This window comes from Octodon degus, unplaced genomic scaffold, assembly GCF_000260255.1.
Source record: "Octodon degus isolate 3935 unplaced genomic scaffold, OctDeg1.0 scaffold00134, whole genome shotgun sequence".
Lineage (NCBI taxonomy): Eukaryota > Metazoa > Chordata > Mammalia > Rodentia > Octodontidae > Octodon > Octodon degus.
In genome coordinates, this window is record NW_004524710.1 from 524,245 (window position 1) to 538,767 (window position 14,523).

Below are 14,523 nucleotides of genomic sequence, written 5' to 3' on the forward strand. Positions count from 1 at the left end.
ATCAGTCACACGATTAGCGCCCAAATGTCGGAATTCCACTGTGTGCTCCAAATGCCTTTCACCAAGAGGTATGACTATGAGCTTGGGAAGACTTCTACACTTCTGTCCAATATCCAATAAAGGCTTGGTGTGAAGCAGGGATCAAATAGTATTGGGTGTGAAGTACTTATTTTTTAAAAATAAGGTTTTATGGAAGCATAGTCCTGCTTACCCTTCTAGTATTGTGTATGTGCACTTCTATGGCAGAACTGAGTGGAGAGACACATAGCCTTGCAGTGCTAAAATCTTTACTAGCATACTTTGAAAACACTGGGTGGAGAAAAAGAGAGATAGAGAGAGACAGAGACAGAGATGGAGATGGAGACGGAGACAGAGACAGAGATGGAGACAGAGACAGAGACAGGTAGAGTTGGCCATCTATTCCTTTAGAAGGCAGCAGGTAGAAGACAGCTCCAGGCAAATTCAAATAGTGCTAGTGAGTCAAAAGTAAGGTTTGCTGATGCTGCGACTTAGGGAGACCCAGTGAGGCCCAAGCACATGTCATAGATAATTCAGTCCCAAAGGCTCTGACCCATATAGGTCACTTGGGAGCCCCAGGCATGACACCTCAGCTCAGATTTGTGTTTCCTGACATGTCAACCTGAATTCTTTAGTAAGTACTTTAGTAATACAGGAGACACTGTGGGTCCATTCAGGCCAGATCACCACCTTGCTGAGCAGAGGGAGACACTACTAGTGCCTGGAAGGCCACCTCTAGTCCTGATGAAACAAACAGATGAGACACAAACTGCTCAGATCCTTCTTTGAGGTTTCAGGAAGAGAATACAAGAGGTAAGATGCCAGCCATAATTACTCACAGAAGCCTCAGTGTTTTGGTCCCATTGCTTTCAGAAATAATTTTAAAAGGCTCTTGCTTTATTTGTGCTAAAACAGCAGTGGAGAAGTTGGGTTATTACTTCTACATCTACTGGGCTGAAATCGATATTCAAATCAAACAAATATGGTCTGAAACCATAAGGCCTTATATGATAAATTTACCTCAAAACACTGAGTAAGGTCCTGCAATTCCAAGAACATGGAAAAATTACATTCTAGTTGTCACATCCTCTATTTTCACATTAATATATATATATATATATATCTTCCTAGAAAGACAAAAGCAGAGTATTGATGCCTACTCATGTTCACACAGAAGGTAACATGGGATTCTCCTAATATCTAAGAAAATATTTTGGTAGTTCTGCCTGGACTGATATACATCTATAATGCATAAAATTACCATATGTACATAAGATTTCATGGTCCCACAGTCACAGTAGAATTCAATAGGGGAGAAAGCAAACAAATGAAGAAGACAGTCTTTCCCTTTTTTCCTTTTAAAATAACATCCACAAATCCTAACAAGATCCTGAAGAGCTCCCACATGTATTGTACAAATTCTATGGCTGTTGGAACTGTGAGAGCTCTAGATCAAGAACACACTGAGATAAATTAAATTTAAACCAATTTGGGGATGTGCTTGAAAAACTAATGCAAATATCTAGGTATTGAAAGCAAAGCACAGGATGCATAAAAGCCCAGCAATGATGGCTGAGACCATAACCTCTGATTAACACAGCTATACTGCATGGAACATTAAAGACACAAGGAAGGCTGTCCTGGAGATACAGTGTGGATGCCATTACGCCGAATGAGTAGACTGGCTCTAATATTTTTATAACCTGTTCTGAACACACGTACAGTGCTGTCATACTCTAGCAATGTCATCACACTGACTACATTGGTGGTATATAGAGGCAATAATGTTGGGAGAATAAAAATACTAAAGGAAGACACTTGCCCAGATAACATGAAGAAGTCTCACAAGCATTGGTAACTTACTTATTTATGTTAGAGTGAGGTATGAAATCTAATGTGGGCCGGGAAACTGGCAAGAATGTCACTCCTAAAAGTAGCTAACATTTTTGATATATTTATATAGTGAAGTGGAAATTTTGTCCCTCAGCATTGGCAACACAAGAAATTATAAGAAAATAATGTACCTTGTCATTTTAGCTTTTTTTTGTTTTCAAGTTGGCAGGAATTCTAACCAACTGATGTATTTAGAATGATCATCCATCCCATCCCTCATTTAATAAAACCTATTTAAAATATTGCTCTTATTAATGACTACCAGAACACAGCAGTGTTCATTATCCATGTAATTCAATTGCCAGAAGTTTGTGTAATAAATCAGAAAAAGGTTAAAATATTTTTCATGCCAGAGTAGAATGTATCAATCTATTTTATTTGATTACCTTGGGTAATGAGGCCTTCTCCAGGCCAGATTACCTTACTCATTATAATTACGCCAGATCATATTTTTGCTTAAAATGGAAAAGATTTTAAAATGCCAGAAATTCAGTCAAAACTAATTTAGGGCTTTCCCCTCTCCTTTGTACATTTCAGGACATGAGAAATGATATTCTGCTCTTCTTCCAACAGAAGAAGAGCAAGTCACATTGTTCCTAACGGCATCTGGACAACTCATCTTATTCACTGGCTCGGAAATTCAATAACACCATCTATAATGATTTTTAATTCCAAAGTTGAATTCTATTTCCATAAGTAAACTCTTATTTACAATAGCATGTTTCTCTCTGTGGTGATATTTCTTTCTAAGTGAATACAAGCTGAATTCAGCCAATACAGGAGTTCATATTTTTAAATCAATAGAGATTAACAGAGGTATTTTCTGCAGTCTTTCTTATCCCCTTTAGCATAATCTCCTTGATAAGGATAAGAGAAATTGCCCACCACCTCTCAAGCCCTGGTGGGAATCATTTTCCACTCGTGGCTCCAGCTACACTCCAGCAACCCAGGCAGTGTCCCTGGGAGCCAGCTGTGACTCCAACAGGATGACATTTCTATGTCCTACTGTTGTCAAGGTGCTTCTCTGAAGGAAACAGGGCCATTCCAACCGCTAACTGAACCCACACATCATACAGGGTAAGAAAGCCTTCAGTCCCACTTAAATCATAAGCAGCGCATGAGAAACAAGATGGTCTCATAGCAGGGAGTCAGGGGAGAAGAAAGCATAGTGACCATTAAAATCAAGGCAGGTCTTTTCTTACAACTCTTTAAAGCTATACCTTGAAAAACATATAAACATGACATTTGAAAGAATAGTCTAAAGTAGAAAGGCCTTAATGCCATGTATTCAGAAGGATGGAGAGAAACAAGAACTACTATATGTTGCTCTGGGAAAGAAAAGTGATAGAATCTCATGCTCTGCTGACTGAGCTAGCCAGGTTGGGAATACAAGATGATAAAAGCTTCCATCTCTTAGGCAGATTCTGACACAAGTTAAACATCCCGTACCCTTGGCATGCCGTGCCAGCCCTGCACGTGGGACATGCTGAGATGGTGACGGAGACTGGTGTGGTAGTGGACACCTGTAATCCTAGAATTTGAGAGGCTGAAAACAGCAGGATCACTATGAGTCTGATCTGTGTAGTAAGACCCTATAGACCCTGCACTAACAATAGTTAAAACTGGAAGCAACCCAAATGTTTATCTATAGTCCATTTGTCCAGAAAAATAAAAATGAAGTAAAATGCTCTTTTACATGTAGATTGGGTGATGTTAGAATTGATTCAGCATCAAGGGTATGAGTGCTGCCTGCCATGGACTGTGTCTCCCTACAGTGCTTATCTGCCATGTCACCTCGCCTTACAGCCAGCCAACTCGGAATTCAAACCACCATGAACTGAGAGCTAAAATCCTAAACAAACCTTTCCTACTTTAATACTGGGTGTCACATATTTTGCCTCAGTGACAAGAAGATTAACTAAGACATGATGGAAGCCACTTCCAGAACTAGCCCACAAAAGACCTCCCACTCTGTCCTTGCCTGCCAGCTAGATGGTGGTGGCCAAGGCCTGAAAATACCCCTGTTGCCAAGAGTCTGTCAACCTGTATCCACAAATAACCATATGGAGCAGACCCCTACTGGAGGGTGGGTGAGCAGGAATGAAATTCTGTTATGTGAGGTCGCTGAAATTTGTGGGCTTACTTGTTTCAGCAGTTGTCATTGCCTGTTTTACAACAGAAGATTTCTTTTGTGGCTAGAGTGAACTGGGCACTGTTGGGATGTCTGTGGTATTCAATGATGATATAGACAAATCCAAAGACAATCTGATGCATTCCCTGCCTCCTAGTTTGTAACTTGCTTATATATTAAGTTTTGAGTTCAACTAAGCCAGCCCCAAATGATTGTGCTCTTGGCAAATTCTTCTATCAATATGGTAATCCTAAAAATCCAGAATAAGTCCTTTGAAATAGGCTCAATCATGTAAAACATGTTGAATGTCTTTTTAAAGGGAAGATAAAGAGCTACCCTAAAACAAAAAGCCCATGTTTTCCCTACCTGGAATTTATTTGTTTCTAACTGAAAATGCAATGCGGATTAGTTACCACTATGTCAAACCATTTGCATGAAGACATCACAGATATTGTCAGGTAAACCATTTCTGTTCATGTGATTGTGTGTCTTTTGCATGTGTGACTGGGTGTACACATCTTTCAACTTTTTAGAGGTTTAAAATCAAGTCATGTATGATTTTATCCCTGCATTTTTATTAATCCACAGTGACAATCAGAACCTTATAGAGAAATCAATCTTATTTTTGTTGGATCCTAGGAATTTGAGTGGCAAAGAATTTTCAAGCTAGATCCATTGCAGTGAAATCTATTTTTTCCCCTTGTCTAGAATAGAGAATAAGAGAGTTTTAGAACAGTTCTCTTGGGAATTGTGTTTCATTTTTATAAAGTCCAAGATGTATAGAATCTTAAAGCTCCTCCTTTTCTTGCCCTGAGGATGAAGTACAAGCTTCTAAACAGGATTCGTGTGTTCTTGTTTGGGCTCCCTTTCACCCCTCCTACCTCACCCACTGCCCACCTGCATTCTGTGAACCAGCCACTCTGCAACTCTATTCCATTCCTTGGTGTGCTGCACAGTCCCTGTCCCCCAGCCTTTGCACACACAGCTCCCTCGGCCTACCCTGGGACGGACTGACTCATCCTTCCACTCATCTTCCTTCCCTGACTTCTACTCAACCTTCAGGCCATGGCTTAGCTGTCATTTCTTCCACATAGAAATGACATTCTGTGTGGCCTTCAAAACTGGGTTAGGTGAACCTCCTGAGTCTGCCAGCAATATTATCTTAACTGGAAGAAACAACACCTTATATTGTAACGGAAGTTTAGTGATCAGTATCCTTCAGATTTCAGCGTCCATAAGGTCAGAGTGAATCTTTGTAATGGCATTAGATCTAAGATCTAACACAGTATGTGGGCCACCATAGGCACTCTGAAGATGTTCACTGGATGTTGCTAGAGTCAGAATAATCCTTGTCTGATGTTTAGATCTACCACATATATAGAAGATGATGTGACTGACCCACCAACCAGAGGATACTTATTTTGAATTCTCTTATACCTGGGAACACTTAGGACCCAAAGAACTGAAGTAGCAAAAGAGCTGGGTGTAAATCATAGCTGTCATTTGTACAAAAAATAATTATATTCAGTGCCTGAAATCATGACCCTGAATTCATGCTGCTACTAACTGAAATAGGACCACAGAGACTGACTTGTACAAAATGATCAAGACAGATATAAACTTAAGTCACAAAAGAAATGAACCCCTCAGTGACTTGGATAGTGTGAGCATGTTTCTTCCATCTGTAAATTCAGGGAGCATAATCCAGTAGCGCAGTAGCCAGACTCCCACCCCTGTCTGCACACTGCTGCTCAGCAGCACACCCACTGTCTGGGAGACCCTCTTTGAACTAACACTCGAGTTGATTGAGAACATTTTTGCACTTGGATGTTTTGCTCTCCCAAAGTCTACTCTCATCATTAGTCTTCCTCCTCCACCCCATATTAAACATGCTCTTGTGCTTTTAATCATGATCTTCCTCAGTTGCCATCTTGCTTTAGGGGCTACTCTTGCCTAATTAGGCTCAGGGTCAAGCCAACCAGTTCTTCACATTCCTAGGTCTGAGACCTCCAGCTACTAGATGCCCACCAGCTTAATGCAGTGCTGTTGGTAGACTCAAGGCCTCAGGACTTGGCTCTCAAACACTAGCACTTCTAAGAGGATTGGTGCAGCCAAGTATAGGGGTGGGCTCAGTAAGGAGACGGAAAGGGTTTCTATTACTATTGGTAGGGCATACATGAATACAGAAGAACTAGAGACTTTGAGACAATGGCAGCATGCTGTTGGGAATTTTTAAGACCACAAAGTATGATGTATAAAGAGAAGAACCTGGGGGCCAGGGAGATAGCTCAGCAGAATAAGTGCTTGCCTGGAAGTACAAGGTCCTGAGTTCAATTCCTAGTACCACCACCAAAAATAAAATAAAATAAAATAAAAATAAAAAATAAATAAATAAAAGGAAAAAGAAATTGGTTTGGTCTAGGGCAGGCCAATAGCTCAGTGGATTAAAGCACCTGCAAGCAGGCTCAGGGTCTAGGGGTTCAATCCCCAGTCCTGCCTTGCTGGTCCCGCCCCAAGGGCTCCCTGAGATGGCAATTGAGACTGGGTGTGGTGGGACATCCCTGTAATCCTAGCATTTGGGAGGCTGTAAACAGGAGGATCACTAGGAGCCCGATCTAGTAGTGAGACTCTGAACACCCTCTAGACCCTTCCCCATAATACATTAAAAATAAAATAAAATAAAGAGATGAACCATTGGCTTCAAATCAAAAATCCTCAGTTCACCAGACCTTTCTCATGTGCAGGGGTAGATAAAGGAGGGTTACATAAGAAGTGTTTGCCAGGGTGAACTGACCACAAAGTATTGAGTGTCTTAATATGGAACAATTTGTGAACCAAAAGCATCAATCAATGACAGTATACTGGCTGTTGATACTGTGTATACAAACAGTTGTCTTTACCTTGTGCAACTGATAATACTGGAAGGCACCAATCCCACCTTGTTCCTCTGCAGTCCACAGCACAAGGCGCAGAGTTCTCTTTGGACGTAACCCTGGGAAAAATAATAAAAGACAGGATCTGTCAGTTGATTTGGGGCTTTTTCTAATGGCAACACCCATCATCTGCAGTGTGGACAGCAGGGAGAATATACCTTTCTTGCCACGAGACTGCCTGCCTGAGGTTATGGCTGACACAGCTAAGGGGAACCACAGGGCTGGTGAAAGGGGTTATGACTAGTACAGTCCCCAAGTTGGGAATGGAGAGCCTCTAGTCACATCCTTAGCTGGTGATCTGGCCTGGCAGGAATTCCCAATGGATGGTCAAGTTCAGTGTGATTCAAGGTAATACCAAGAAGGAGCAGTTAGGACGAACTGAAGGAGACCCTGAGGTTTTGCAGAAATTGTAACTGGGACCAAATCACCTGATTCTATTTTACAATAAACTATGGGAGGTAATTAGTCTGCATTCACAAGTACAGCTGCCTTCTCATGTCAGTACTGCAGTAACTAAGAAACGATGCAACATTTGTGCTTATCCAAGGGCAGTTTCTTCTATTTGGAAACATGAGGTTATTCACTAAAGGTCGGCAAAAACTAACTGATTAGGGATGACATTCACTTTGTTACTTCACTAACAACTTATATCCATTTCATTGACTTGTGATAAACAAATGTGTATAGACAGTCCTGGCTTATGATGGCCCAATTTACTAGTTTTTTTTTTTTTAAACTAACAGTGGTATAAAAGCAGTGCACAGTCAGTAGAAAACAAGATACAAGTTACGATCTTTTCCTGGACTAGTAATGTGCAGTATGAATCTTTCTTGTGAGACTGGACAGGGGAGGCTCGACACAGCTACCGTTAGCCACCTGATCACAAGGAGAAAGAGCAGAGGCTCTGCGATGCCCTGTGTAGCCAAGCCACATGTTGGCAAGCTCAGGTGCATTAAATGCATGTTGCAATTATTTGGAAGTGACTGGATATTTGCAAGTTAGGATGCGTTTATTGGGAAGTGTCAGTCATGGAAGTTATTAAACTTAATAGTAGGTCTGGCACGTCGGAAATCATGTTTGGTCATATCTGCCCAGTAAAAGTTAATACAAAGAAACTTCCAAAATTAAAGCATAATAAAACAGTAGCATTAAAGTGCTACTTTGCCACCAAGAATTAATATCTGTCCTGATTCAGACCTGATAATGTCCTTTCTTAGAAATAGCAAAGGCAGATAAATGTGAAGCTGTACTTAAATCTTACTAAAAGGAACTCCCTGCCGGCCTCCTCACAGGAGATTCATCGGTAAGGGCTGAAATGTGCTTTTAGTGGCTCTGAAATGGCCACGCTGTAGGGCTGTGCTACAACCACACACGTGCTGCTACTCAAGCTCAAAGGCAGGAGGCAGATGGGTGGCCATGGCTGGGACATGGAACTCCTTCCTGCCATCTCCAGACACCCATGATCATCCTGCTCTCATAAGTGCAGTGCCATGTTGCTAGAGGGAGGCAGCCACATTTTCCTCTGAACTGAAAAGGTTCCGAAGTTACTTTACACTTGGGGATTTTGACAGTATTAAAAGATCACAGGTTAGGGCACAGGCTGACCCAAGTTCCAAGTAAAGCCCGGAGAGGCAATTTCCACCTGGGTCCACTGGAATGTCCCTCACAGTCTTACATCTGCTGTATTCTGGCTGGAGCCCCACCTTCTGGTGTCTGGACTTTTGCCACTGTCACCAAACAAGTCTCATCCCCAAGCCCTCACCACTCTGCAGATGACACTGCACAGGATAGCCAAATGAACCTTTGCAAACCTAAGCAATCACAACTTTCCTCTGCTCCAACCCTCAATAGCCAAAGCATAAACTTATGGGAAGCAGGGGTTTCTGTGCTTTAATTCAGTTCCAAGATTATTTGGAGCACACTAAGTATCCAATGAGTAGTACTGTACAGATGTCTGGATGCAAACATGGTATCTTTGTTAGAATAAAATTCAAAGGCCCTTTTAGACTCATCTAGAACTTCCACCAACCCATTCCCAGAAAAGGTGCTATGCTGAACTCTGATATCATTAGACCAGCCTGCCTGAACCCCAGCTTCCTATCTGACATGTGGAGAAGATATTACACACTACGTCACAATTCATCATTGGGGTGGTTGTGAGGATTCAGGGAGAAGGCCCAATGAGCATGAAATGACCCTGGAGCTGAAACGTAATGGACATTTAATAATGAACTATAAAACTGCACAATGGTATCCAGGCATGAAACACACACTTTCACCTCCACACCAAGAAGGGAGATCTACATTCTCAGAGGGGAGATTCTTCGGAAAGCCTCTCAGCCCTTGGGGAAGAAGAACCCGGCACACCCACTGCTTGCCCCAGAGTCAAATCACCTATAACATCTTGGCCTCTTGGTTGCCATTAAGTGTAGAGGAAAAAAAATCCAATCATGATTACTCAAGATTTCAACTTTTAGTTTTTCTGCAAGAAATATGCTAAGTTTGATTTAAATCAATTATACATTTTGCTTAAAACCCAGGGAGGAAAAGAAGATAAAGTAATATCATCTATATGTTGCAAATGAAAATTCTATATTTCTTTTGCGTGTGTGTGTGTGTGTGTGTGTGTGTGTGTGTGTGTCTGTCTGTCTGTTTGTCTGTCTGTCTGTCTGTCTCAGCCCACCCTAGGAGCATAGCTGGCACAACATGTGGATCAAATCCCGGTTTCTGTGCACTTGCCTAAGCTCGTGAGGGCAGGCGCTTTAGATCGCTGAGCTATCTTGCCAGCCTCTCTATACATTTTTGAACATATACAGAAAATATATCTTCTTTTTACATTTCCCTGAACCTACCAGAAAAACAGTAGCAAATGGCTAAAGTGATGGAACTCTGAATAGTGAAAAGAGGGCAGCACAAGCTGTGAGGAGCCCACAGCTGAAAAGTCAGGGTTCTCACTGTCCCTACAGATTTGAGGTGCTGCTTCAAAGTCATTATCACACAGGATTAGTCTCCCTTGCTTTTCAAATCAGGGATGGCCAGTGCTGTTTATATTAAGAGGATAAAGAAACAATGGATCTGGAGTAAGGAATGCTAATGTCTCAAAAAGATATCATTACAGCTGTCTCTAGAAAGGAGAAGCCTCCTTAACGCCCTGCGGAACAGGCACTCAGCAGTGAGGAACTTTGGCACCTTTGCAAGACCAAGACTCCCACGGGGGAGGTGAAAAGCACATGAGTTTAGAAAATACCTGTGTCCAAAGTCTCTTTCCACTCTGACAATCTGATTGTCCCTCACTTGAGGAAAGCATGGGACTTCTTTCAGTGACTAGACCCTGAACCGAGTGTGGCATTTGGGTGCCCAGACCACCGAAGTCCACGAAGGCCAGCGTGGGGAACACAAAGGCATTTGCTGTGCAGTGCACATAAGCTGTTTCCTTGCTGTCTCCGTCACCTCCTGCTTTGTGAGATCATTTGCCTAACTTCTCGGAATCTCCTGTGTCTCCATCTTGACAGTGAGGAAATTGGCAACTGCCTCAAGGGGTTGGTGAGGAAATTAAATGAGACAAGGCAAGGGTATAGCAAGCAGAGTCTCTGGCACATAGTAGGTTTTGAAGGATTTATTTATCAGTTTTTCTCTACATCGCTCTACAAGCTCTTGAGCCAGTGTCAGGTCCCAGCAACCAGCAGGGAGGACCTGTGGGAGAAGGGGTCAGAGGACCGGGGAATGTCTCCGGCCATAGAGAGAGCATGGTCCACCAAGGAAAACACAAATTTCATCTAACCTCTGGGAAATCACGGAGCCTCTTTCTGAGTGAAACAGCCCCTGACCCCAACACTGAATTTGTTCATGCCCAAATAGAGGCAGATTCCTCACTGCGAGGGCCAGTCAGAATATTGTCTGAAGCCAGAGGCTCAATACGTGTGAAAGCTGAATAAAGTCAATATATCTATGTTTATCCTTTTTAAGTGGTAGAACTTATTGTGTATCTCAAATCCAAGCTAGTTTTAAAAACCATGAATTTAAAGCAAATGCAATAAAAACAGTGGCAAAAACTACAGAGACACAGCAATTAGGAATAACAATAGCTTAAAAACTGCCAAACTGTAGTAAATATTAATTTTGTACCTTAAACCACAGGAACAAATGTACAGTTATATAACAGAACCAATTGTAAATTATAAGCTTGTATGCAAAGTATGTTCCGCTTGGTAGAGTGGTTTTACCTTGTGGTGTGGTAATTTAAGAAGGATCATGGTAAATCAGTAATAACTGATAAGAAATAAAGTAGAAGCAAAGCTTGAGGAAAATGTATTGTCATACAAGCTTTTGGAAACTAGAAAAGAGGGCAGAAGAGAAAGAATGAAAGAATAAGTGAGGAATTATTGAAGCTAATCAGAAAAATTACAGAGATTATTTACTCATGTGAAAATATGATTAAATCTAGAAAGATAAATTGAGGAAGGGGGAAAGAAGATGCATAGATTGGAATAAATATGTAGGTGAAAGACAACAAAAAGGAACAAATTAGTAAAGAAGAAGAAAAATAAAATAAAAAACAAAAACCAAAATTCCTCTGGTGTCCACTGAAAGCCCAAAACTACTGGATACGTTGTACCTGTTTTATATGTTTTTTGACCTGTTAGTCTTGCTACTAGTATGTGTTTATGATAACTTGATAAAGGCTTATAAAATAAATCTTATGCTTGAAAAACAAAGAAAAAAACAAACAAACAAACAAAAAAACCAGTGAAAACATAGCTAAGTGCTGCGAGTGGAATGCAGTGAACTTAATTTGTGGAAGAAGTGGGGCAAGTGAGTTGCTCGTTAGTAATCCTCGCTCCCAATTCTGCCTCCTCGGGGCATGCAGCTCCAGGCTAAGACAAGTATGAGGAGAAGGCTGTAGAATCAGAGGTGAGAGGAAGACCAAGCCGAGTTTGAGCTGGCTAGGAGCAGCTCTCCCTGAGGTTTTGTCAGAGGAAAGATCAGTTTCCTTACAGGTTTATACATACTGTCCAGAGACCCCGTGACCTCCTAGGTTTTCAATTAAGACCTTCGGATATACATCAGTTTGCAGCATTGGGATTTTCTTCTTTAAGAGAACAAAAACTATGGGTAGTGTGTCTGCATTTTAAAATTAATTAATTAATTAATTAATTTCGTTCAGCATCTCTCTATGCAGCTCAGACTCCTAGTGATCCTCTTGTCTCAGCTTCCCCAATGCTGGGATTACAGGCATGTGCCACCATGCCCAGTTTTGGTGGCCAGCATGGTATGCTCGGGGTTCCTTGTGCTTACCAGGCAGGTGCTTAGATGGCCAAGTTATCTCCTCTCACGATGTACCTGAACTTTGTTTGGGGCCAAAAATATAAATATGTGTATTTCATTGAAGAAAATAACAATGCTAGGGGGAAAAAGTACATATGAGAAAAGATGAAAAAAAAAAAAAAGACACTTGGGATGGGGAGAGAGCTCAGCTGTCTAAGCGCCTGCCTGGCAAGCACAAGGACCTTCGTTCAATCCCCAGGACCACATGCCATGTGAGACCCTGTATCAAATAAATAAAATTTAAAAAAATACATTTGGACTTAATTTTTCTGTTATTCTCAAATATAAAGATGAGAAGTTTGAGAACTGGTGATCATTAAACTGATAAACTAAAAAGATCTGCTGACTGTCTTATGCTTCCACCACTAGGGCAAGGCAAAATAAATGTGACATTCAGTAGGAAAAGTTGCATTAGTTCAACCACATAGACAGTCTTCCCAGATCACAAGTTCTATACACTATTGGTTGATGGGATGAACTGCCCCGAACACCCACTTACCACTGCATTTCAAGCCCTCTGGAACTACGCTGACGCTCTCCCTACTGTAACATAATTTTGCAGGGAAGAAACTTTTTCATACAGAAATTACTCACTCTAGCTCATAGATACATTGGCTGACAGCTGTCTTTTAGCAGCAGTTTGGGGAATATCTACACATCCAGAGACGTCTGTTCCTCCGACGAGCTTGAGTCATGGAAATATGACATGACAGGGCAGCATGTGAGTTCAGTGTGAGGAGATATTAAAGCCAAGTTCCTCCTTGGGCAAGTTACATAATTCATCTTATAATATATGAATACGCCATCATGGAATTTTTTTAAAATAGAGGGTATAGTTAGGTAAAGATTAATTATGTTATGAAGAAAAGTACAATTACTTTTTTCAGGCAGAAGTAGAAAATTGCTTTGAGGACAATATATGTTCTTGGGAAAATCACTTTGTGTCCTTTTAGTTAGGTAAATATAATACAATTGGGCATTTTCATGGGGTATGGGGTGGGGCAGCAGAATGTTCTTTACAGCTCATCTTGCAAGCCTATCTCTTGTCCACCAAGAAGAAAAGCTGGGCAGGAGAATCAGTGTAAAAAATGAAGACCAAGCTCCTGGGGCCTCTGCTTGTTCCTTTGATTGAGATCTGAGAGTAAGAGACTTGCTGGGGCAGGGTGACAGCAATGAAGGTTCTCACACAGGGAGGGTCCTGGAAGCCATAGCAATAAAGTGACCCTGCTGGAAGGAGGAGGCTGGGCTGTGGACTGGGGCAGGCCAACTCCAGAATCTCCTCCAGACCCAGCCACTCTGGCACCACGGAGATCATTTGGAGAAGTGGGAACTACCGTGACATGGATGCTCATGGGTGCCATGAGCTTGGAAGAGAAAAGCAACTGGCACAGGCAGGGGCATCCACAGACTTTCAGAGGAGGCCTGGCCTATGGATCAGGGCGAAGATCCAGGATTCATGGAACATTCAGAGCAGGGAGAGGCCTCCAGAGGAGAGTAGACCTGGGAAAGCTTGGGTGATTTAACAGAAGGGAGATGGGAGTGATGTAATAGTATTTATAATCATGTTTGTGGAACAGGTCAGCACACTTAATTTCCCTTAATTCAAAGGGAATTGTCCTACCTTACTACAATAAATAGGCTTCTAAGAGCCAGGAAAATCATTATTAATCATTGATGAAGTAAAAACCCTGAAACTACATAAGGGAGCCATTTATGTCCTGCTGCAGTTTTCCTCTCACACTCTGCTTCTGCCCTTCATCCTGAACTCCAGCCCCACCACATTTCCTACTGGCCCCTGAGCACGCCCTAGTGTCTCAGACCTTTGGCCCTTTGCATGTGCTTGTCTTCCTGACTGTAATCTACTGCATTCCACTTTTTCCATCTGGGAAACTCCTATTCATTCAACAAAGCTCATCTCTGTCTTTGGAAAGATTTCCCTAACTCAAATTGATCTTCCCATTAGACCATTCATTTTCTGAGAAGGACTCATCTTCTTTTATCACTGGAACAAGTACTTAACATTTACCCAGTATTGGGTAAAGGTTTATTGATTGATTAAATGACTGGATGTATTTATAAAAGTATAAATAAAAGAAACTTCCCGGTCATTTAATCTAAAGCATGTTGGTATCTACTCAGGTTATAAAGTTGCTAAGATATTCCATTTTTTTTGTGAGAGCAAAGACCAAATACTACAGATGAGAACACTCCAGCAGCCAAGAG

At 41.6% G+C, this 14,523-nt stretch overlaps 1 protein-coding gene across 2 annotated transcripts in view; it reads right to left on the reverse strand.

Moving 5' to 3' along the window:
- Nucleotides 1–14,523, reverse strand: part of Cpq (carboxypeptidase Q) — a 610,322-nt gene that overhangs the window by 155,436 nt on the left and 440,363 nt on the right. For both annotated transcript variants that reach the window (XM_004641291.2, XM_023701349.1), the window contains exon 6: nt 6,943–7,034. In XM_004641291.2, the coding sequence (XP_004641348.2) occupies nt 6,943–7,034 (92 nt within the window). The remainder of the gene's footprint in view (nt 1–6,942; nt 7,035–14,523) is intronic.